This window comes from Phalacrocorax aristotelis, chromosome 8, assembly GCF_949628215.1.
Source record: "Phalacrocorax aristotelis chromosome 8, bGulAri2.1, whole genome shotgun sequence".
NCBI lineage: Eukaryota > Metazoa > Chordata > Aves > Suliformes > Phalacrocoracidae > Phalacrocorax > Phalacrocorax aristotelis.
Genome location: NC_134283.1, coordinates 20,628,598 through 20,651,870, shown reverse-complemented (window position 1 = coordinate 20,651,870; position 23,273 = coordinate 20,628,598). Strand labels below are relative to the sequence as shown.

Here is a 23,273-nt window from a genome sequence, read left to right as displayed (position 1 = left end):
TAATATATTTTCTCTCTGACACAGAGCATTTCTTCCTGTAACCCTATACCCAGGCTATTCTGGTGGTTATTGTTTGGCTAAAGGACTGCAATTTCCCAGAAATTTAGAAGTACAACTCTCACCCACGTTATTGTAGCAGTATAGTCTCACTATAGGACAAATGTTCATTTCCTTTTTGCCAGCATGTTTCTAAAGCATGATTGACTGCTTTCTGCAGAATTAAAAGAGATGACATGAAGGCAGTAAGCAGAGTTTTTTATGCTTTTGAACTGAATTTCATGCCAAACTTATAATACACATTTGTGGTTTATCTGCTACACCTCTTTTTTTGGCTTTCGTAAAATAAAATGTTGAGTTATTCTTACAAACAAGAGTAGAACAGGATAAAGAGGGTTTCTTTCTCGTCATAGCCGTTGATTAGATCAGTACTTTTAAGAAAGTAACAAGCTTCTTTAAACAGGGACACTTTTGAAGACACAAACATGCTTTAAAATCTGCTGAAGTATGATGCATGTACAACTGAAAGCAAAGTCAGGTTCTGCACTGTATTTTTATTTTTGCTTTGTATGCATAAATGACACTGTCTTCCTAAAGAACAGGAACTGACATATGTGGTCAGATGTTTGTAAGAGCAAGCATTAGGATGTGAGCTCATACGCCATATTAGTCTACAGAATATCAGCTAGAGAACTTTCTCTGAAGTAGTTCACTAACACCTTCAGCATAAAAGCAGATAAAAGCACCGAGGATATTGGTAGCCAAGAAGAACTGAGGAATTTCCAGAATGAGTGAAGCTGAGGAAAGCAGTGTCCACCTGACGTGGAATATTGTGAGGTCAGTCGTCTGCATAATACTGAGCTTGTCATTTATTATTGGGACCCCTGGAAATTGCATCGTCATCTGGACTGTTTGTACAAAAATGAAGCAAGTATCTCCTTCAGTCCTGCTGATCTTGAACCTGGCCATTGCAGATGTCCTTGTACTGATTACTTTACCAATTTGGATTTACTCCTTTGCTGACTCATGGGTTTTTGGAGTCATCTTCTGCAAAATACTGGTTTTCATTATTTACTGCAGCATGTATGCTAGTATATTTCTAATTACAGCACTGAGCTTGGAGCGATTAATGGCTGTGTTTTACCCTTTCACAATTCAAAGATACAAAACAAAAGAAAAGATTTCTTTAATCATGTTCCTCATTTGGTTCCTGTCTATTATTTTTGGCATTTCTGTCATTCCATTTCAAGAGACAGAAGAAACAAAAGGTGGACTACTATGCACATGTCGCAACTACTCTTCTAATGAACAGAAAGTGTCATATCTTTTGCTGGAGACTCTTGCAGGTTTTGTAATACCTTTTTTAATTATTTGCACTTGTTACATGTGTGTTGCAAGAAGAATAAGCAGAATGACTTACCAATCTAAACACCGATCGGAACGGCTCATTGCCAGCATTGTGGTGGCATTCATTTTATGTTGGTTCCCTCATCATCTCTTTAACATCCTAGACATTATTTCAATTCAGATAGAACCCTCTAACAAGGAAATGTCTTTGGCACTGGATGAAATTGTAGACAGAGGAGTGTACATCTCTGGAGCACTTGTATTCATCAGTAGCTGTATTAACCCTCTACTTTATGCTTTTGCTGCCCAAAGATTTCAAAATCACCTGAGGTTTGCCAAGATATCAAAGCTGTTTGAACAGATGAGTCAGACTGTAACAGAAGAAGACAAGAAAAAAGGCTTGGTTGTAACCAAACAAGAAGATACTGTAGAAAGCACAGAAAATCTCTAACAAGGAACATAATGAATAACATGATTCGCTGTCATTCCTTCAGTAGTCCTTCCTCCTTATACTCTCCGTTTCATTTACTAAGCAGTCCAAGTAAACCTAGAGACAGGTAAAAGTTATTAGGGTTTGTTTTGTGTGTTACAAAAGAATTGGCATTGCCAGCCTAGTTCAGTTCCTAAGTTAGTAGCCATACAGTGAAATTAGCACAGTTTCACTGGTGCTGAGAACATCAGCAAGGTGGCTAGAAGCTCAAAGTGTAAGGAATACAGCATTTCTACTTTCCATTAAAATTATTTGTGATTTCTAGAAAGTCTGTGTGCAGAAAACAGAAAAGGACTGTACGTGGAAAACAGAAGCTTTGAAAGTTTAAAACTAAGTTTTCCTTCAGACAAAATTGTTAGATGCTCAAAAATCCTTATATAATCTGAAGTTTTAAGAGAGCATACTTAAATTCTTGATATGGGTAAGAATGGTTATAAAGTATATTAACAACACATAAAACTCTTTTGGGTAGATGGAAAATATAAAGCTATTTTTATTCATTGCTTTATTTATGTTTGAAATTAATAAGGGTTGTTGACAGAGTCAGGCTCATTTATTGAATTATCTTGTGTTAATAGGTTTTAACAAGTAAAATGTGAAGTGTGTTGTGCCTCTTCAGAAAAAAGTCAGGAGGTACAAGAATACCGTTTTGTATGGCAAACATAGTTACAGACTTCATGCTATATTTGATGTCAAATACATTGCATGCTTCAGTGGCAATTAAACTAGTGATATATTAAATATACATACTATGAGTATCCTCAAAAAGTTTGATTCACTTAAGCTTCCAAGACGTCTATTAAATTATGGAGGAATTGGATCAGGCTCTGGTGGGAGGGAAGGAGACATCCTTGCAACTATTTTTTATGTGTACAAAAATTATGGTAGCAGTACGAAGTGTCTAATGTCGTAAGAACTTCACCTTGCAAATAAAAGCACTATTGTTTCTTCTCTTGTAGAATAGACTGGACTTTGCCATAAGAAACCAGTACATTTAGCGCAAGGACCTTATTTTAGTTTTGTGAATGTGTGGAAATTCACTGTGGAAAAACTGCATGGCATCAAGTGTTTGCTTTTGAAGTTTTTTTTATTTCAATCATGCCTAACATTTTTTATGCTTACTCTTGCTGATGTTTAAGTCAATGCTTTGTAATAAGATCAAGATAATTACTGCTTACTAAGAAATATATTGTAATTTCCTCTACATTGTTCTGGGCAGCTCCTAAAGAGTTATGTTACTCATCTTTACAAAGAAATTACAAATACTAACTAGAACTTAATTTTCAAAATCTGATTGTGTAACAACCAAGGATATTTGAGCTGTATTAATTTATCTTGTAAACTGAAATAAATATGGGGAAGTAAAATCCTTACCTTTTAATGGAAGAATATTTCTCTAAACTTTGCACATGTATTTGTTATTCCTGCTTGTTATGAAAAAGTCATTTTTTCTTCTCAATAGGAGAAAAGTCCACACCACAGAGAGCTTGCCATCAACAGGACTCCTTCACTGAAATTAAATAAAAGTTTAGCAAGACCTTGTTTGCAGCAAAGAGTAAGCAGCAGATGAAATCCCTTAGACTTTACCCCATCCACCTACCACTCTTTTCACCCCACTAATGGCTCTTTAATTGCTATTAGTATAGCCAATATAGCAATGTGGCATTATCTTACAATAAAAGCAGCAACTTTAGTTACCTACTGCATTAAAAAAGTGAAGCTGTATTTCCCAGTATGTTCTTGAGATAGGAGTCGCTCACTATTCAACAACAACATAGAGCAGATGAGGAGATAATAAGCACATGAGCACTGCAACTGAACTAGAGTTCTAGGCCACAAGGAGCCAAGCATTTCACAGCTTACAGCTTGGGAAAAGACCCAGGCAAACTTCAGTACAAGCTACCTGACCGGAATTTTCCTTTCTATCAGTCTGTGCCCTATACCTAGCTATAATCAATTTTCTTGTTATGAATTGGATTAAACCCCTAACCATCTCTGTGTGTGTATCATCTACCTCATGAATGAAGTGGTCTTTTTTTATGCCATTTGCTATTCAGGCCTTCGGGGAGCACTGACAGCATGTTAAGTGCCTTATGCTCAGCTATGCCTAACCCAGGACAGACTATAAAAGGATCAGTGGCCAGATAATATAGTCTGTTCAATGCTGCCTACTGCAGTGGTGTTTGGTTTTAGTTTGGTTGGTTCTTTAAGCCAATGCATAAGGATTAGTGAGTGAGACCTTTTTTCTTTTCTTTTTATCCTGTCTCTCACAGACTAGTGAACTTTACTGCTCAGGCTGTGTCCTGCCCAACATCCAGGAATCTTAAAAAGGGAATTAGTAACATCCACAGATCAGTGAGCACATTCCAGGGAGTAATGAAATGATTAGTTAAGGCAGTCTTAAACTGAAAGCTGTTACTCTGAGGATTCAGAATCACTTTCTACCAGGTGCTGCTCTTCCACTGAAATTACAGTACTTATAGTATAGAGACCTGAACTAAGTTAACTAAACAATGAGAGTGTTTCTTATGGTCAACAGACCAAAAAGAAGCACATTAGCTAATTTCTACTTCTGTGCTTTGACAGTAGAGAGCACAAATTTTCTGCCTTAATATTCGATTCACACATTTTCTCCACTGCTTTTTACTCACAACTGCAGTACTGAAGTACTTGTAAAACATGCAGTCTACCAAGGAGCTAGAACTGTCCTCTTATGTTTGTATTAGTGGCCTTGGACAGCTGCTTCCAGTAGTCAGTCATCTTTAAGAACTATGTTTCTTCTGACAGCTTTATAAGGATTGGTAAAAGATGCTAAAACAGGAACCCTAACTAACTTCACTTTTCTACAGAGCAAACAGTTAATTTTTGCAAACGTTTGTATGCACAGATTAAATTCCTCTGATTTAATATTTTGGGGAACACAGCCATGATGTAATGGGGTCCATAAGAATCAAGGTAGGAGTATAAGCTCCTTGGTTGACTGCTTCTTCCTTTAACAGGTACATATCAGGCCTATCAATGTAGCAAGATTTACTACTTCATCTATGCTAACATGCTGTATCACAAAACTACACGGATTCCAACAGGCCCATTCAGCCAATGGACAGTGGATATTCATGTCTTCTAAAGTATTGAATCCCAGCCAAACCTAAGACCTAGCATAGATTTGGTCCAAAATGCTGCATCTTATGATGGTGATACTTCATATTTTTTGTTGACTACATTACATACCCATCTTACAGATAATATTGGAAGATTGATAGAAGGCAAAGACTTTCTTTGATTGTTCAAGCTAGTTCAAAGCAGTGACTTGGCGGTGACAGCAGTCTTACTAGTAACTCTTGAGATGCTCAGACCCTTCTGAGAAAAATGAGGTTTTGTGTCATGTGAGTTCCTCTTATTTTTCTTACTTCTTAACTCTTCCATCCTTGTTTATGAAGTCTGTCTCTGTAGTTTCAGTGTCCAGCTATTTCTCATGACACAGCAAGGAAGAAGGCTGAGCTAAGAGAGGGCCACTTCAGTCACCTGAGTCAAATCACCTCAGATTACACTGAAGCACAGGGAACATTATGTGGAATCAATGCAACACTGCTTAGAACACTGAGTACTAGAAGGTGACCAGGTGGTTTAAATTTCTCATGTTTGTAAAAATTAATAATCTTCTAACATTAATCTCTAACACTGAAGTCTTACCCAGCCTGAAACTTGCTGTGAACATTCCATGGGTATACATCAGGAATTTATCACATTTACTCTAGTAGGTGCTGCATAAAGTGAATTCATGCTGTATTAACAGGATTGAAGGACAGCCTGAAGTATTTTTAGTCCATACGTAGCCAATAAACAAGAAGGATAAAAAAAGAATGCAAAGAAAAAGTATCAGTCTCACACCTTTTGAAACCTGCTAACATCAAAAGTTTTCTGTAAGCAACATGATAAAATAGTTATTACAGAGGCCTGATTAAAACAGTGGAGCTTTGTGGATATTTAGAGGCAACTTGTAATTTAAGAGGTAACACAAGGGAAATCATAGAGATCCTTGTTTGCAGGCAGAAACAGGGCAACTGCATTATATTAAAATGATTTTTTTCTTTAACAAAATCAGCAGAACATTGTCTAGGAAATAGTAGACCAAAAGTTAAGAGATATTTTAAAGACAGTTAAGACTGCACTTATGGCACTCTTAGGATTAGTATTAACAGGACTAAAAGAAAGATTTGCATGCAGGACTTGGGTGAAAGGAGTAAAAGAACCTGGAAGCTAACAGATGGCATGGAGACTACATAGGCATGCAGATTCTTTCACATTCAAGCAAGAGTCTGATCCATAATAAATATTGTAAAAGAGGCAGAATTAGTCAGTATTAACAAAGGTGAAGTTCTTCTCTAGTTTTATATCCTGCAACTCTTGCATTACTCCCTTTTCTGCACGTATAGGGAAAAGGGAAGAGTAACGAAAACTTTATATTTGATTGGTGTGGAAAAGCAGTGAGAAATAAGTCAGTTAAGATTATTAGGAAGAATATGACCATAGAATGAAATTGAGAAGTTCAGCTATGAAAGCAGAGCATACAAAGAGACCAGAGAGGGAAGTAAGAACTATTCTGTTGCAAGGCAGTTTCAGGTTTTTGTAAATGCTGTCTTGTCAGAGCAGTTAACCGCTAAAACAGTTCTTTATTAGAAAACTCCTCAGCTAGATCTCCACGGGTTGTTAATGGGTTAAAGAAAAAATCCAATAAAACACAGTTTAGAGAGACATAACCCTGTCCTCTGAGAAGGTGAGTAGCTTATGCTGTTCCTGTCAGCAGTAAGAGTTGAGTGTGACCAGGGCTATGATGATGGCCGCTAGGATTTCAGAAACTTTACAACACTGTTTACAGTACTAAAAATTCTTGCACTGATAGGTGTAGAGATAATAGAATCATATGCTGTTTGGTTCCTCATGTCTTCTTTCCCCTTAAATCAATTATTTTAAAAGTCATGCTGGTGGTTCCTAGCAAGGATTCAACATTTTAAACTAGATTAATTTAAGTTGAAAAAAAAGGGTCAGATTAGAAGAAAATTATTTTTATGGAACTTATGAATTCAGTTATTTAAGTGATGGAATTAATGGGAAGGATGCTATAAAGTCTTCCAGTACATGTTAAAGAGTCACAACTCTTAAGTTAGGAAGATTATACATCTGCTACAACTGCAAAATCCACGTATTAATTTAATAGAAATCAGCTACCCGAACTGTGTCTTGATTGCAAAGGTAACTCCATTTTTGGCTGCAATTGTGTAAGTACTAACAGTGTGTACAGCTAAGTGCACAACTATTTCCATTGGCTGTTAACTAGAAAACAGTGCTAACTGTAGCAAGACGTCTAGAAACATTACTGTATTGTAACTACAAAAGTCCATAAAGTGAAGCGTATGTCCAGATGGTCTTAAATCAGAGGCTTAGTAGTTTGGACTACTCTTGGTAGATCTTAATGTGAAAAATCTGACTTTTCATTTTTGTATAGCAGACCTGCTATACAACCTGTTCATGATGTAGCACATTACAAAGAAAATGAAGGGCTAAATATTTTATTTTCAGAGAATTATGAATTTGAAGCACCATTTATGGCCTGTCATTAACCTGGTAGTGTCACCGTAAAAATGACAATAGGAAAACAGCTATGTGAAGGTCTTTTTAGTCATTGACACCTCATGCTATGGTAAGGTGTGGCAATGTCGGCATTCTAAAAACATGTTGCAGCTTCCATATCTTAACTGTACTACATAACTTCGACAGTCATTATAGTATTAACATTCACTGTATAATTCCCTATTGAACTTGGTGAGTAGTATCAGAAACTGAGAAGTCATGGACATTTTTTAAAACATTGTAACTAATTAATTACGTACGTGTTCATTAGGTTTAACAATACATCCATGAACCTTCAGCTACGCTGTAGAAGGGAGCATTATGTAGTTAAAAGTGAAGAAAGCATTTAGTGGAGAAATTTTTTTACATGCCTTGTTCTCTCCTGCCACCATGTGGCTCTTTCTTTTAAAAAAGTTAGGCCTAATTTTAGTACTATTAAAGTCGTGGAAACAACTGGTGAGGCACTTTGTTCATTGTTTCAGTTGTGAACCATAATTTAAGGCTCAGGTCATTGAGACAGAAATGTTCACAAAAAACCACAACAGTGTATTAGGCATCCAAGTCCTATTCATTTCAGAGTGATCTAGTTGGTTCTTTTCTTACTCTTGAGGCAGCCAGGCCCACATTATTTCAAACATTGCATAAATTAGGCAGGCTGAGAATTTCTGACAATATAATTACCTCACGCCAGTTTTGAAAAGCCTAAGCTGAAAATAACTTTTTGGGGTTTTTTCCAACAAAACAGTCAATAGGCATGTTGAGCTAGACTCTGACTCTTGAATTTGAGTAGCTCACATCTCATCTCAGGTGGTAGTATTGATTTCTAGGCTCTTGGTAGTTTTGAGGTGCTCTCAAAAAGTTTCAAAGGGTCTTGACCTTATTCTGATAAAATTAGGGATAGTTTTTGCAGTCTTAAAGATGTCCATGATAAGAAAATCACAAAAGCTTTGCCTTTAAGAAAAAAGAAGTGTTAAGAATAAAGAAGAAAACAGAATCAAAGGGATTTGATTCCAAATTCCTTTTTCTCTATTGCAATGTTTCGTTTCTGTATGCAATGCTTTTAGAGTCTGTCTGTGAACAAGGCTTGGCTTAATCCTCTTACATTTGTCACATTGAATAGCATTATACTAGTTGATTAATCCTACTTTTTAAAGATCAGACTCAGAAGAAATTGATTTTGCTGAAGAACTTCTTGCAAGAACTTCTAGGAAGAAGGGCTCATGAATTGAAGGGTTCTACCCATGTCTTTCCCCCGAGACTTGCATTGTATATTACACTAAACCCCAGCCATTTTACATTACACACCTTATTTTGCTCTGTAAAGACTAAAGTAACATAAAAATTGAAGATGGTCTTTCACTGTGGGTTCACTCTGGGCTCCTGTTGTTTGTTGTTATGCAGACAGGACTGGTCCAAGGATCAAGCCAGGATGTTGATCCATATGTCAGGGTCAGGATTGGGTCCACTGAGAGTACCCAGCATCAGATACAGCCCAGTGACCACCACAGTAGTTAGTCAGGGCTGAGGACAAGCCAGGAAGTCAGTCCACAGATCAGGGCCTGTATCAACAAGGTACATGGCCAATCACAAGCATGACTGTGGCAGAACTCAAAACAGCCACACCAACAACATAGCTCAGGTAGGAGCTGAGTGTCCAGGCCTGAGTTTATATGGAGTCCAGGACCTGAGGAGTGGTGACCACAGGCGGAGCTAATCAGGGTCATTAAGGGTTATTGGTGCAGTCAGGGGCTAGATAAAATCTCAGCAGCAACAGAAACACCAAAGAACAAGAACAGGATAATGCAAATTACTCACCGAGTAATGCCCACAAGCCTCAACTGCCATTTTATGTAATGGCTTAAGTTGGGAAACTTTGTATAAGGAGGGGGAGCCTCAAAGAAAAGATTATGTTCTTTTTGCTATTCAGCATTTCAAGGTTGCCACTTTTTCACTGCTATTTATGTTTCTTGTAAATTTAGTATTACACCTGAAGAATAATTTTAATGTAAGAACTTCAGAGTCTGCTTTCTACATCTAACCCTTTTTCTTTCCTTAAGTCTTCAAGTCTTATCACAGTTTCTCTGTGTCTGAAACACAGGGAGGTATTTTGCTTCCTCTGAGATACAGAAAATGAAGTCTTAAATTTTCACCATTGGAAATACATGGAAATTCTATAAGGGAAGGAGCTAGAAAAGCATACACTGTTCTGATCACAAAGATGTTGTCACAAACTGCACTGAGAATTTCTCCTGCTTTGGATCACTGAACTTTGACTGGAGTTAACCAGATGATTAAATAGCCCAGTGTAACTGTCAGCTTGGCCATATGATATGATCTTTCATCTCGTTTAGATGAATGCCATTGATTGAATAAAGTTAAATGTTTAGTGTCCTGAGCACAACAGCAGAAAAGAGAAAATGCTTGGTATGTGTTTAAAAACCTAATTATGCATTTCCCAAGCATCAAATTCATATTGCGTTAGCAATAAAGTACATGTTTCCTTGTCGCTCTATGACTTTACACACATAAATAGTTTCAGGCACACCTATAGTTACACAGAGAGGTAGTGATGTTATTTTAATGTTTTAAATTACTGGTGTTATCCACAAGTATTAAGCCATATCAAAGGGAAGGAAACTGTTTAAGAACCCGCAGAGCATTTTTCTGCCTTTTTTACCAATAGGTGAGGGAGGTGAGCAGGCCTCTAGCCCAAGCTGACCTGACAGCACCATCTATTTTACACTGTCTTCACACACACATTCTTCCTTACATTAGGGGAGATAACACCCCTTTCTGTGCTTCAGCTGCTGTTATAGTTGCTTAGTTCCTAAATGTTTACAAAAGCTGGGAAACACCATTTCTGAAGGAGCTGGGACGCTGCTGCCCATATGACTTCACCCTGTGCCAGACGTCCCAGCTCCACAGCAGTGAGTTTGATTTCAGTTATACTCATTTCTAGCTCTTTTTCCGCATGTTGGAGTACCACAGTGAGACAGTGACAAATAGATACATATCCAAAGCATGGAATCACAGAATTACAGGATCTTTGAGCCTGGAAGAGACCTCTGGAGGTCAACAAGGGAGACTGCATAACCTCCCTGGGCACATAAGACACCACATTTGCATACATGCTCCACAAAACAGTAAGACTTAGGTGGACATAAGTCAGCTGTAAAGTCTGACAACATTTTGTGGATCTGAAAACAGGGTTTACAATGGCAACACATACAACCTAAAATAAAACCAACTCTGACTACAGTAAAATTATCTTCTTTAATGGTTTAAATACTGGGTACAATCATCCACAGATGTAAGATCCACAGAGTCCCACAGATTTCACAAATGTAAGCTCCTTCCCTATTCTTACTTTATTTAGCTCCAAGTTATACTGTCTGTACCTACTTTGGAGGTCATTTTGAATCATCACCAGAGTGCTGCATATGTTTATTTTATCCACACACAGGGCAGTGTGAGATATTTTATCTTTTTTTCTCTTCCTCCCCTTTATCTACTTCTTCTTTTCTTGCCCCTGAGTAAGGACTGTGCATCTAGTGGACACTAATTAGTGCACTCACTTACCTCGACAGAGTTCAGGTCACAAGGAAACCAGGCATCACCTGCTTTGAACTCTAACCACAAGCCATTTGGTTTTACCCAGACACTCCTGGTATGACTTTTTGTGTGCCAAGAAAACCCCTTTTAATTTTCTACATTTACAGGCAAAATTAAACACACCAAGCGTGGCATTGATAAGTTTGGGAAGTGAAGGTTGGTACTTTCAGGCTAAGTGTAAACATAGGGTTACTTTTCAACTTAGCTGCTTTAGCCAAAACCAATTCCTTTTCTTTCTACTTCTTCCCCTTTCCATATGCAAAGTAGGTCACCGTCATTCCTGTTTAAGGAGAAGTACAATAGTGTCTCTGATCCCTGGTGTAGTCTGTAACTGTGATGTGGAAACATGCCTCAGATCATTATTTTTCTGTAAAGTAAAAGGGAAACCTAATTTGGTTTTTCTGAATCAGAAGATAAAGATTAGCCTCATAAGCTAGCAACTTCCCGTATTTTGATTAATATTATCGTTTATTCAGCTCTTCAGAGAGGTCTATTAAAGGAATAATAATTACTAAAAAATCCAATGGCAGGAAAACCTAAGAATTTATCTCTTTTTCTATAACATCATGAACTGCTTTGGAGAGTTAATTATCTATCTCTAAAAACTGTTCTTTAAACACTAACTCTGGATGTGTAATTAATTATTACAGGACAGCAAATAAACCAATACAGCATACAAATACTTTTTTTAAGCAAGCAGGTTTTTAACCTGTATAAAAAGAGGCTTAGGAAATGGAAAATTGCCTCTTTGCAGTGGTTAACAGAATTGAGGAGACTCCATTCAATCAGCAATAGGGGGATGCCATAATAAGAAAGATAGTAAAAGTAAAGAAATATTTCTCTACCAAGTTTATAACTGGGCTATGGAAACCAGGGGTGCAAGTATTCATGGAAATAAGTAGTGTTGCAGGAATTCTAAAATGGTTTAATTTTATGACCAGTTACACAAGCTAAGGCAATGACACAAAGTAACCCTGTCTACTGCCTTAGGGTATAAGCTGGGGGTCAGGAGGGCACTGCTTTTAATGCTCCAATATTGCATGTATCTCAGAGAAGATTTTCCTTTGTGTTTTTTCCAGTAGAATTCACATTCCTAGAAACTTCAGATGGTTGATGATTCTGTACAAAGAGTTCAGGTTTGTATTTAATATGAAACATTTCTCTAGAAATCACATCATGCTCAAAATGCAAGGCAAAGGTAAGAATGGGTTACAGATGCTGCCTTGATGACCTGCATGCAAGCAAAAACCCTCTGCCCCACTGACAGAGGCTGTGCTATGATACTAGGCTGTGCTATTACTCCCAGTTTACAGATAGGAAAATGGAAGGTGAAGAGAAGTACCCAAGGCTACACAACAAGTGTCAGGGTAAGAGTTAGAAAAGTGTAATAATATATTACCATAGTTAAGTATAGGTCTGACAAAATTATCGACATACTGCACAGGTAGGCAAAATACTTCAAGAATTTTATTATTAAAAGGCTTTGCTGGCTTTTTATAGAATTGCTATTTCAGGAAGGTAGACTTCTTAAACTAGTATGGAATTAAACTTAGTAGGATTTTGCAAGTGGCTTCCTGGATTGGGAATAAGAGAGAAATAATAACAAAGAAATTTACACTAAAATAATACATTAAAATTTAAAAATGAACATTTTCTCAGAGTATAGTTAAAAATAACAAAGAGTTATATATAAAAAGTATATATTAAGTATATAAATAATTGCCTTTACAAACGAAGCTTCCCACATCTTAATTAAAGCAGAAGTTTTAGCTTTTGATTGCAAAAGTCTCTAAAGAAGTTTTAAAGAAAAGCAAGGAATATATAGTCACAAAGCAATCTCAAACAGCAATTTTTATCTAGAAAAATAATTTTGCAGAAACTGAAAAATAGCAGTCTTCAGAGTTAACACCTACTCTCTAGGTATTAGATTTCAACATGTCTCAGCAGTCAGACAGGAATCACAGGTTATTACTTCTTACATTTACAGAGAAGATCATGCATAAACAGTTGTTTATGTCCATCATATGTAATCCCTCCTTTCAGAAATGAGCCCAGAGGCTACCTTAAGATGCCTTAGAAGCCCAAAGAACAAAAGGAATAGTTTTTATTCAAGTTTCAGACTAGAACAAAAAAAACCATTGTGGATTCAGACTTGTAACAAATTAGAAATGCACTAGAAATGAAAAGCCTAGCATTTTTCATTGATAATACAAAATTATTGATATATTAAAGACCTCTGTTGTATCATCCCTGATTTTTACTTTCTGAAAGTTTATTTTCTGGTATGCTGTGTCATGATTTGTTGTTTTAACATCAGACCTCCAAAATTATGTTTCAAATTGGTTGTATATTTTCCATATAGAGGTAATGAGCACAACAGTACAGGACAGATTTTTTTGTAGGTGAGTTTAATTTTGGGCAACTTATACTTCAGAGAAGCCAAAGAAGGTGAAGGTTACATCTCTTATACATCCATCTAAAATGGATTTCCTTCTCAGTCTACAAGGGATTTAGTTTCAGGTATTTACCATGGACAGCTTTCTTCAGGAGTTTAAACATTATCTCCAAGTTGACTGCTGGTTATGAATCATTTCATTTAGAAAAAAAACAATCCAATGGGAAGCTAGTTTTGCTGACACATTATTCATGCCTTCGCAGCTCTCCATTTTTCACCCTGCTGCTCAGTATGTTGAACAGGGCAGATGTTGCAGATGACACACAGCTCTTTCACTTAGCTTTCTGTTTTATGTAACATGCCTATCTTATTGCCTCTGGCATTTATTTCTTTTATAACCTACAATGTTCACATAACCACTAGAATACAGGGAAGATGATACATATTTAGAAAACATTTAATGAGCTAATGAATCGTCATTTTACCTTTTGCTCAATCAACACAAGGAACCAATCAGTTTGTGTCTGTGTGCAAACATACGGATGCATGCAGTTACACTGTTGTATATAGAGCATGTCATAATTTTTCACAGGATAAATAAATTGCTTTTACTTAAGTCATAAGTTGAACAAATACATATGCTATAAAAGCAAGGAAAATACCAGATTGTGCAAGCAGTTTGTTCCTGCATAACTGTTGCATGCATTATTTACTCTCATTGACTTTAATGTGACCACTCCCAAGCTTAAAATATGTTGAATGTTTAGATTTTCAGGGGAACAAGAGTATAAAAATCTTCCTAAACAGAAACCTAGTTCTAAGTTTTTTCTCCTTCTGGAAGAATTTCTGAAGATGTATTTTACTTTGCCTGGTGATATTTCTGATATCTACAACAGTTTCTTCACATGTGTCATCTATTGCCATGTGCATGTATGTTTGAAATATGAGATGCATCTGCTATCTAAAGCTATTTAAAAGTTGTAACTCCCAGAAGGAAATAATTTTGTGTATTAAGAAAGAAGGGCCTAGCATAGTTGCCTAGCCTGAAGACGTATGATTGTACAAAAGTTCCTGTTGGTTAACAAAGTATCATAAAGTCCACTTTTGTGTAGTAATAGCAGATAATAAACTAGAGAAAGAACAGGTTGCAGATAGCTTCTGCAGAGCATGTGATGTGCTGCATGTTCACACACTAGCACACCCTGTGTAGTAGCTTGTTTGTACATCTGTACCTACAGGCAGTAGAATCCTTGGTTCACCTTTTGCTCAAACTTTGCTTAATAGGTGCAAGCAGCCAGGATATTAGAAATAGAAAAAAATTCAGCATTAAATTGGCTAAATTTACTCTGAATACCACGCAAAGCCTTTCGACCGAGGCATATCAAAGAATATATAGCGTATATTACAGAAGCAGGGAAATTTTTATTATATAACCAAAGTGTCTATAAACAAGAAAATGGTGAACACCCCTGAGAAACAAAAATTTGAAAATGCAGATTCAGATCTATTTGCATAATGTAAGGTTTTGAGATTAAAAATAAAACCCAACAGGCATACTGAGATTTGCAATAAAACACACAAGTGTGCAAATCTAATAGTAGCTTCCTCTTGAAAGCATATAATAATTCCAAGTACTGTAATAAAAAAGCAGTACTGTGGAGCAAAAGAGGAAAGGAGTGTTTGGGAATTGAGGACATCACTAATTTTAGTTAAACTTTACTCAGACTTCTGGGGGCATGATTTCACAGAATCACAGAATCACAGGTTGGAAGGGACCTCAGGGATCATCTAGTCCAACCTTTCTAGGAAGAGCGCAGTCTAGACAAGACGGCCCAGCACCCTGTCCAGACAACTCTTGAAGGTGTCCAATGTGGCTGAGTCAACTACTTCCCCGGGGAGATTATTCCAATGGTTGACTGTCCTCAGTGTGAAAAATTTTCCTTCTGTGTCCAGTCAGAACCTCCCCAAGAGCAACTTGTGTCCATTCCCCCACGTCCGCTCCATGTGGCTCCTTGTAAAAAGGGAGTCTCCATCTTCTTGGTAGCTACCGCTTAAGTACTGGTACATGGAGATGAGATCCCCTGTAAACCTCCTTTTCTCAAGGCTGAACAAATCCAGTTCTCCCAGCCTACCCTCATATGGCAGGCTTCCCAGTCCTTTGATCATCTTGGTGGCCCTTCTCTGGACCCCTTCCAGCCTGTCCACATCTTTTTTTCTATAGCAGGGACCAGAACTGCACACAGTACTCCAGGTGTGGCCTGACCAGCGCTGAGTAGAGCGGGATAATGACTTCTTTCTCTCTGCTGGCGATGCCCTTTTTGATGCAACCCAGCATCCTGTTGGCCTTCTTGGCCGCAGCAGCCACTGTTCGCTCATGTTGAGCTTCCTGTCCACCAGGACCCCCAGGTCCCTTTCCACAGAGCTGCTCTCCAGCCAGGTGGATCCCAGTCTGTGCTGCACTCCCAGATTATGTGTTCCCAGGTGCATGACCTTACACTTCTCCTTGTTGAACGTCATAAGCTTCTTGCTGGCCCCCTCTTCCAGCCTATCCAGATCTCCCTGCAGAGCAGCTCTCCCTTCTGGAGTGCCTACTTCCCCACTCAATTTGGTGTCATCTGCAAACTTCATCAGGCTACACTTGATACCGTTATCCAGATCACTTATAAAGATATTGAATAACATTGGGCCCAATATCAATCCCTGGGGGACCCCGCTTGTGACAGGTTGCCACTTGGAAAAGGAGCGATTTATCACCACCCTTTGGGTGCGGCCCGTCAGCCAGTTCCCCACCCACTGCACAGACCACTTGTCTAGGCCATAACGCATTAATTTCTCCAGCAGGAGACTATGGGGGACCGTATCAAAGGCCTTGGAGAAGTCCAGGTAGACAATGTCCACCGCCTGCCCCGTGTGAACCAGGCAAGTCACTTTATCGTAGAAGGCCACCAGGTTTGTCAAGCACAAGTTGCCTTTAGTGAAGCCGTGTTGGCTTTTCCCAATCACGTGCTTCATTTGACTTGTGATGGCCCCCAGGAGGATTCACTCCATAACTTTCCCAGGGATTGAAGTAAGGCTGATGGGCCTGTAGTTACCCGGATCAACCCTCAAGCCTTTCTTGTAGATAGGGGTAACATTTGCCTTCCTCCAGTCCTTTGGGACAGCCCCTATTCTCCACATCTTCTCGAAGATTATGAAGAGTGGCCTTGCGATGATGTCAGCCAGCTCTCTCAACATGCTCGGGTGGATGGTGTCAGGGCCCATCGATTTGTAGGGGGGGTCAAGCTCCTGTAATAATCCATGTACTAACTCTAATTTGGGTAATATGAATAGAAAAGGCATAAGAATCTGAAGATACAAGCTCAAAAAGTGCCTAAGAATACTAATAGCCCCTATTCTATGTACATAAACGATGGGAGTGGCACAGTTCTCACAATCTAACTAAGGTGGTATTTAACTAAGGTGGTTAAGTTACAAAACTAGCTCCTTATGACTTCAGGATATATCTTTAAATAAAAGCTTGATGCTGCCAAAAAGGACTTCTCTCTTCCCTCCACCCTTCTCCTATAACCCTCTGCCCTTGGCTACACGATCCCATTGCTAACCTTGAGCTACCTCTGGAATGCGTCTGTCTGCAGGTTGTTCAACCTAATAGAACAGCAAAAAATTATCCTTGCTTACCTTCCAGAGGTGTACATTTTGGCCAGGTTAGTGAGTTTAGTTGCCTGACCTTGAGATCAATCAGATAAACTCCAGAATCAACACAAGAAAGATATGGGAGAAAAGAAAAAGCAACTGGAAAGGGGAGACAGGACTGGATGCACTCCATCCAAGAGCTGTTAATTTGGCTTAGCCACTTGTCACCCTCTGGACTCCCTATTTAACCTGTAGAAAGAAGTAGGTCCTAAAGAAATTTAGAGGAAGATCTTATTTTTCTATCAACTGTATAAAAAAATAAGGAGGTTACTTTTCCAATTTATCTTCCTGAAATAAAGTTTTAACTTTATGTGGTATAAATACCCCACCTGCATCTTCCCTATTCCAAATCCAACTCCAGAGCAAACTGAAAAATATTCTATGACCCTCAATGACTGTTTTCCATTGTTAATCTTTCCAATTTGGCATCTCTGTCATCTTTCTGGTGACATTTTCTGCTCTACAAAAGTACCCCTTTTGTTTACATTTCAAGCTGTAGGCCTTTTTTTTTCCAGTCAATACTTATTTTGATGTTTATTTCAGTGTGTGACTTTTGTTTATAATTCTTCCCACTCCATTCGTATTAACAATATATCTTTTGTTCTCATTATTACTCCTCTTCTAGATATATAATTGCTTAGTGTTTGCATTCTTCTGCCATTGCTTTTGCTACACCTGTTTGAATTTTCTGCTCTGAATGCTGTTGGCTATTTGACATCACAGTTCTCCCTAAGGTTGCTTACTTTCTGTGTAACATTTAATTTGGGGTTTTTTTCCATGTATATATTTTTTTTCTAATTCAGTCTTGTTTTTCAAGAAAAAAAAATGTAGGAGGTTGTAACAGAGCAAGACATCACTAGCAAATAGGAAAAAAGCCTAAGGAAAGTAAGAGGCAACACTTTTCAACAAGCCAAACTTGTTCAGTCATTTGTTTAACCCTTGTCAAATAGATTGAGTCAGAGATTTGACTTTTCCTGGTGTTATGGATCTAGCCAAATATTTGGTTCAGAAGATGCTTCCATCAACCTAGGGACTTTAATTTCTCCAGATCTGTAGCATCTTAGATCTGTAGCTCCATAAACAGGAGACCCCCTCAAACGAACAACAGCATGTCCTCATACCTTAGATCACATACCACAGGTGCCTCAATTCATATATTGTGGGAAAGTGCTGGGACTGTAGGTTTGCAGGCTGGGACTGTGACTGAGAGGTGTCTGTCCTCCATTGAGATGAGGGAAGAAAAGGGAAGCTGCAGCACTGCTCAGCAAATGTATAGAGGGCTGGCTGTATGAGAACATGAGTTTGGAAGCAATTGTGTAAACTGTATTTTCAGTGCATGAAACTTAATAGGTCTGAAGATTACTTACAGATTTTTATATTCCCGTGTTGCCTATCAGATAAGCATTCTTTCTGTTTTTACAGAGAGAAAATGTAGTAAAGTAACTTCTTTGGGATTTTTTAGAACCATGGTAGGTAATTTGGAAAGAGAACCAAAACTTTCTGATTCTATGGCAGCTCTTTTCCCATTAGATTGTCTTTCTCATGTGCACCATGTTACTCCACTGATACTTTTGGTGTACTTGTTCTTTGTATCAACATGTTCTCTTTATATATCTCTCCTGACAGTTATAAAATACATAATGTTTTTTAAACTTTTTTTTCTCTTACATCTATCCTCTTGTTTCCTCTGCCACATCTTTCAGTCATTCAAGTTCTCCCTGTGAGAGGTTTTACAGCACCTTTGTCATATTAGTGCTAAAAGAAGGAGGCTTACAATATAAAATATTGGAAGAGGGATAAAAAAAAATGGGTTTGAGCTATTGTATCAGTGAGGCATTAAAGCAAGTCCTGCTCAGCCTGTCCTGTAAAACTATCCCATAAATTTTCCTTCTGTCATAACTTGAACTCGCAAATGAAAACAGATTCACATAGTATTTGACAACAGAGGCTATACTATGACACAGAGCTGATTAATTCTGCTCAGGATGTTGTATGGCTGTTTTCTTGCCTTTTGCCCTCATAAATGCATGACAATGTACAAATCGAATAGTCTTTCTAACTGCAAAATGAATCTGATTTGTGACTGCCTGTGAATTGTCCTTTAACACTGTATGAGCTGCTACTGCAATAATAAAGTTTGTTATCTGTAAACTGTCTCTTAACCTATTGGTGAGTAGGCCGTAACACAAGTGCTTTTGGAAAAGTTATGGAAGCTTTCATGTATATTGACCCTGTACATTCCCCGCATACTAAGACAGGAATTCCAAAGGATCTCCTAATGAGCTATTTATCAAGGTATTATTCACATAACAAGCCATAAGGAGTTCCCTTCTCTCCTGGACAAAGGTTTTCTGGGCCAATGTACATAGGTAATGCTTCCATTGTTAATCATTAACAAAGTAGTGCTAAAAGAATTGTTTTGACCTATTAACATTCAGGAGAGTTTTAGTTTGCTAACATGCTACACTCTTCAAGCCTATAGGTTTCCCTGAAAATACTCAAAAATGGCATGCTTTCACAGGATGAGGAGCAGCCCTTTATCAGTGTGCGTGTAGATGTGGATGCACCAAAACTGTACTAGAAATCAGGAATAAATTGGGTTTCTGCTTATAACATTCAGGGATTAGTGATTTTCTTTCTTGTACAGTATAATATAGAATCAGATTAGTTTATTATAGCAAAGCTTAGTTGATCTGATAGAGTATGGCCTACTAGATTTCCTTTCCTGTTTTACAGGTGATTGAACTTCTCCCTCGGGATATGGCATGAGGATTGAAGTAAGAGACCTGGCTTTGGTCCTTCAATTCCTTTCCCAAAGTAAGGCAGTTAAAAGTAAAATTTACTATATCACTATATCTCAGTAACAGCTTTAAGGAAAGAACAGGTTTGCTTCTAAATTCAGTTAAAATCAGTATGGATCTAAAAAAAAAAAGGTGAATTGTGCACAGCACTTCCATAAATATAAACGTAAATTAGGCAACTCTTCCTGGCTTACCGATATTACTTAATACAACCACAAAATCAAACAGAAGAGGGAGAGCAATAGCCAGCTTTCTGTCTTATGTTCCTAATACAATGCACAGAGATTCATTTCATTTAGTATACTGCAATAGCTGTAACAAACTAATTTAATAGAATAAATAAGAAAAAACACAGAGCAACAAGTCTAATTATTTGCATACTTAGTAGACTTCCTGAGGCTGGAAGGAAACAGTGCTTATGGTATTGTTGTGGTTTAACCGGCAGCTCGGCCCCACACAGCCGCTCGCTCACTGCCCCACCGGTAGATGGGGGAGAGAATCAGAAGGGTAACGCTCGTGGGTTGGGATAAGAACTGTTGAATAATTAAAATTAAAAGAAACAACAACAGAAATGCAATGTAAAGGAGAACAACGAGAGGCGCAAAGCCCCGGGGGAGGGGGGAAGCCACACACAGCCCAACACACACCCCACCACACCACCCCACACCCCACCACCCCACCCCACCACCCCACCACGCCACCCCACCCCACCCCACAACACCCCACCCCACACCGCACCGCACCGCACCGCACCGCAACGCAACGCACCGCACCGCACCGCAACACAACGCACCGCACCGCACCGCACCACACCACAACACACCACACCACACCACACCACACCACACCACAACACAACACACCACAACACACCACAACACACCACACCACAACACACCACACCACAACACACCACACCACAACACACCACACCACACCACACCACACCACAACACACCACACCACAACACAACACAACACAACACAACACACCACAACACACCACAACACAACACAACACACCACAACACACCACAACACACCACACCACACCACACCACACCACACCACACCACACCACACCACACCACACCACACCACAACACAACACAACACAACACAACACAACACAACACAACACAACACAACACAACACAACACAACACAACACAACACAACACAACACAACACAACACAACACAACACAACACAACACAACACAACACAACACAACACAACACAACACAACACAACACAACACAACACAACACAACACAACAACACAACCACCCCCAAGCTGCAAAACCGCCCCCCCCTTAATGTACTGGCCATGGTGTCACATGGTATGGAATGAACCTGCCATTGGCCAGTCGGGGTCAGCCGCCCCCACCATGGCCCTGCCCCTCCCAGCCCCCCCCCGCCACGCGGCAGAGCGCGGGAAGCTGGAAGGGTCACCGCCCCCCCACGGTGAGGAGAATTAACCCCTTCTCAGCCAAAACCAGCACAGGTATCAAAATTCCCTGCATGCAACCTCCCTCTCCACTGTTAACTGGCAGCTTACTGTAAGCATCGAAGTAAAAACATGGGTTGAGCTTGGATTTTAAGTTGACTACTAACTGCTAATTAACTTGAGAAACATTTTCTAGGTTTAAGGGATAGTGTGTAAGGGAGTTTTGGCATAAATAAATAAGAAGCAGCAAAAACTGGCATCTAGCTGGAAATATCAACGTGACAGGTGGAAACAACTGTGGAGGACCAGCCTGATTAAGGCCTGTAAATGTAAGAATGAGGTGGGAGCACAAAAGAAAGTTGTTAGTAGAACCTCTGACTGGTTTTAACAACATTTTTGAAAGACTTAATTTAAAACGTAATACATATATGCCTAGGGTATAAATTTGTTTTGCACACGTTCAGATTAGTTTTGGTAGTGTTCTGGTTATTGCCAAAGCAAGAGCTGATTATGCACATTCAGTCTGTAGAAATATTTTAAAAATTAGGAGTTACACAGGTTTTTTCTCTCAGTGACAAAGTTTAAAAAGTTTGCTCACCTTGTACCTCTGTCCTCATGCATGATACTTGGTGGTTATAGTACAACTGGTTTTGAGCCTACAGAGTTAAGCAGATCAGATAAATTATCTTTGTTAAAAAGAATACTTTTTCACAGGAGTACCTTATCCCTTAATATCCTAAGAAAAAGGGTTATTTTTAACACAGATCAGTTACTTTATATGTTTCATCATGCAGCCCTACAAGCAGTCGTATGAACCATTGTACCAAACCCTGGCATGGCAGCAGAGAAATCTTTAAACAGATCTTTCTGCAGAAAACACAGAATATCAAAACAGCCCCTCCCTTCAAGCATCTGAAAAGTAAATTTTTGTTTTCACATTTTTAGAGTGTAGAAATGTGCTTTATGGTTTCTATGGAAGCCACTAGAGAGCAGCAGATATTTCAAGAGTGGTCAGTCATAAATGTAACCGGTAAATTGATATCAAGATGATCAGTCAGGTAATTATAGTAAAAGAAGCAGAACTGGGACAACACCTGCCTGATTTTCTTACAGATACATTCTGTTTATTTTCTTGGTGTAATTGCAAATAGACAGTACACATTTTCAGATGTAGTTCTACAGGTTACTTGTTTTCAATTACCTTCAAAATTATATCTGTTCCATTCACAAGTTTAATCAAGTGCTTAATTGTCATCACAAATAGCAGTTCACCAGTTTAAAAGGCAGGAGGCATAAGAACAAATAATTTCTAGTGAGAAAGTTTCTCTAACTGGAAATTTGTCCGTCCGCCTTAAAATAAGAAGTAGGTTACAATCTGGTTCATGTCACCAAAAATTTTCCCTAGATATAGTTTATCCATAAGTGTTCTTACTGGAAAAAAAAAAATCTGTCTGAACTGGCCCTTTGATATTCAGCATCAGCAGAGAGATGGAGCTTGAAAAATGTGGAAATTAAATCTAGCCTGGACAATTACAAATTATATTTTATATTCTCTGTAGACAGATTCAGTCTTTAAGAATGCAATGTTACACCTTTTAAAATAACTTTCTTATTTATGTCTCCAGGGTCAGATTAAAAATATGTACATAAAGCTAAGTTACATTGTATTCTTTTGATAGTGAAGGCTACATGTATACACTGACAGAGTTTTACCATAGCTGGGAGGCAGGGTTGCTATATTATAGTAAGAACAACGCTAATGGTTGCAGTCACAGCATGCATTATCTTACCCCACTGCTGTACCCTGTCACCTGTACTGGGGATGAAGGGGAGAAGAATGGAGGTGACATGCAGTTT

General features: G+C 38.5%; 1 protein-coding gene across 1 annotated transcript; it reads left to right on the top strand.

Annotated features, from left to right (window-relative positions):
* Window positions 1–626: 626 nt before the first annotated feature.
* LOC142061094 (leukotriene B4 receptor 1-like) lies at window positions 627–3,204 on the top strand. The gene has a single exon (XM_075101673.1). It carries the CDS (start codon window positions 785–787, stop codon window positions 1,793–1,795), a length of 1,011 nt encoding a protein of 336 aa, XP_074957774.1. The 5' UTR covers window positions 627–784; the 3' UTR covers window positions 1,796–3,204.
* The last annotated feature ends 20,069 nt before the right edge of the window (window positions 3,205–23,273 follow it).

What these genes read in the sequence shown, in the direction of transcription:
- LOC142061094 (XM_075101673.1), top strand. Translation starts at nt 785, where the DNA reads ATGAGTGAAGCTGAGGAAAGCAGTGTCCACCTGACGTGGAATATTGTG.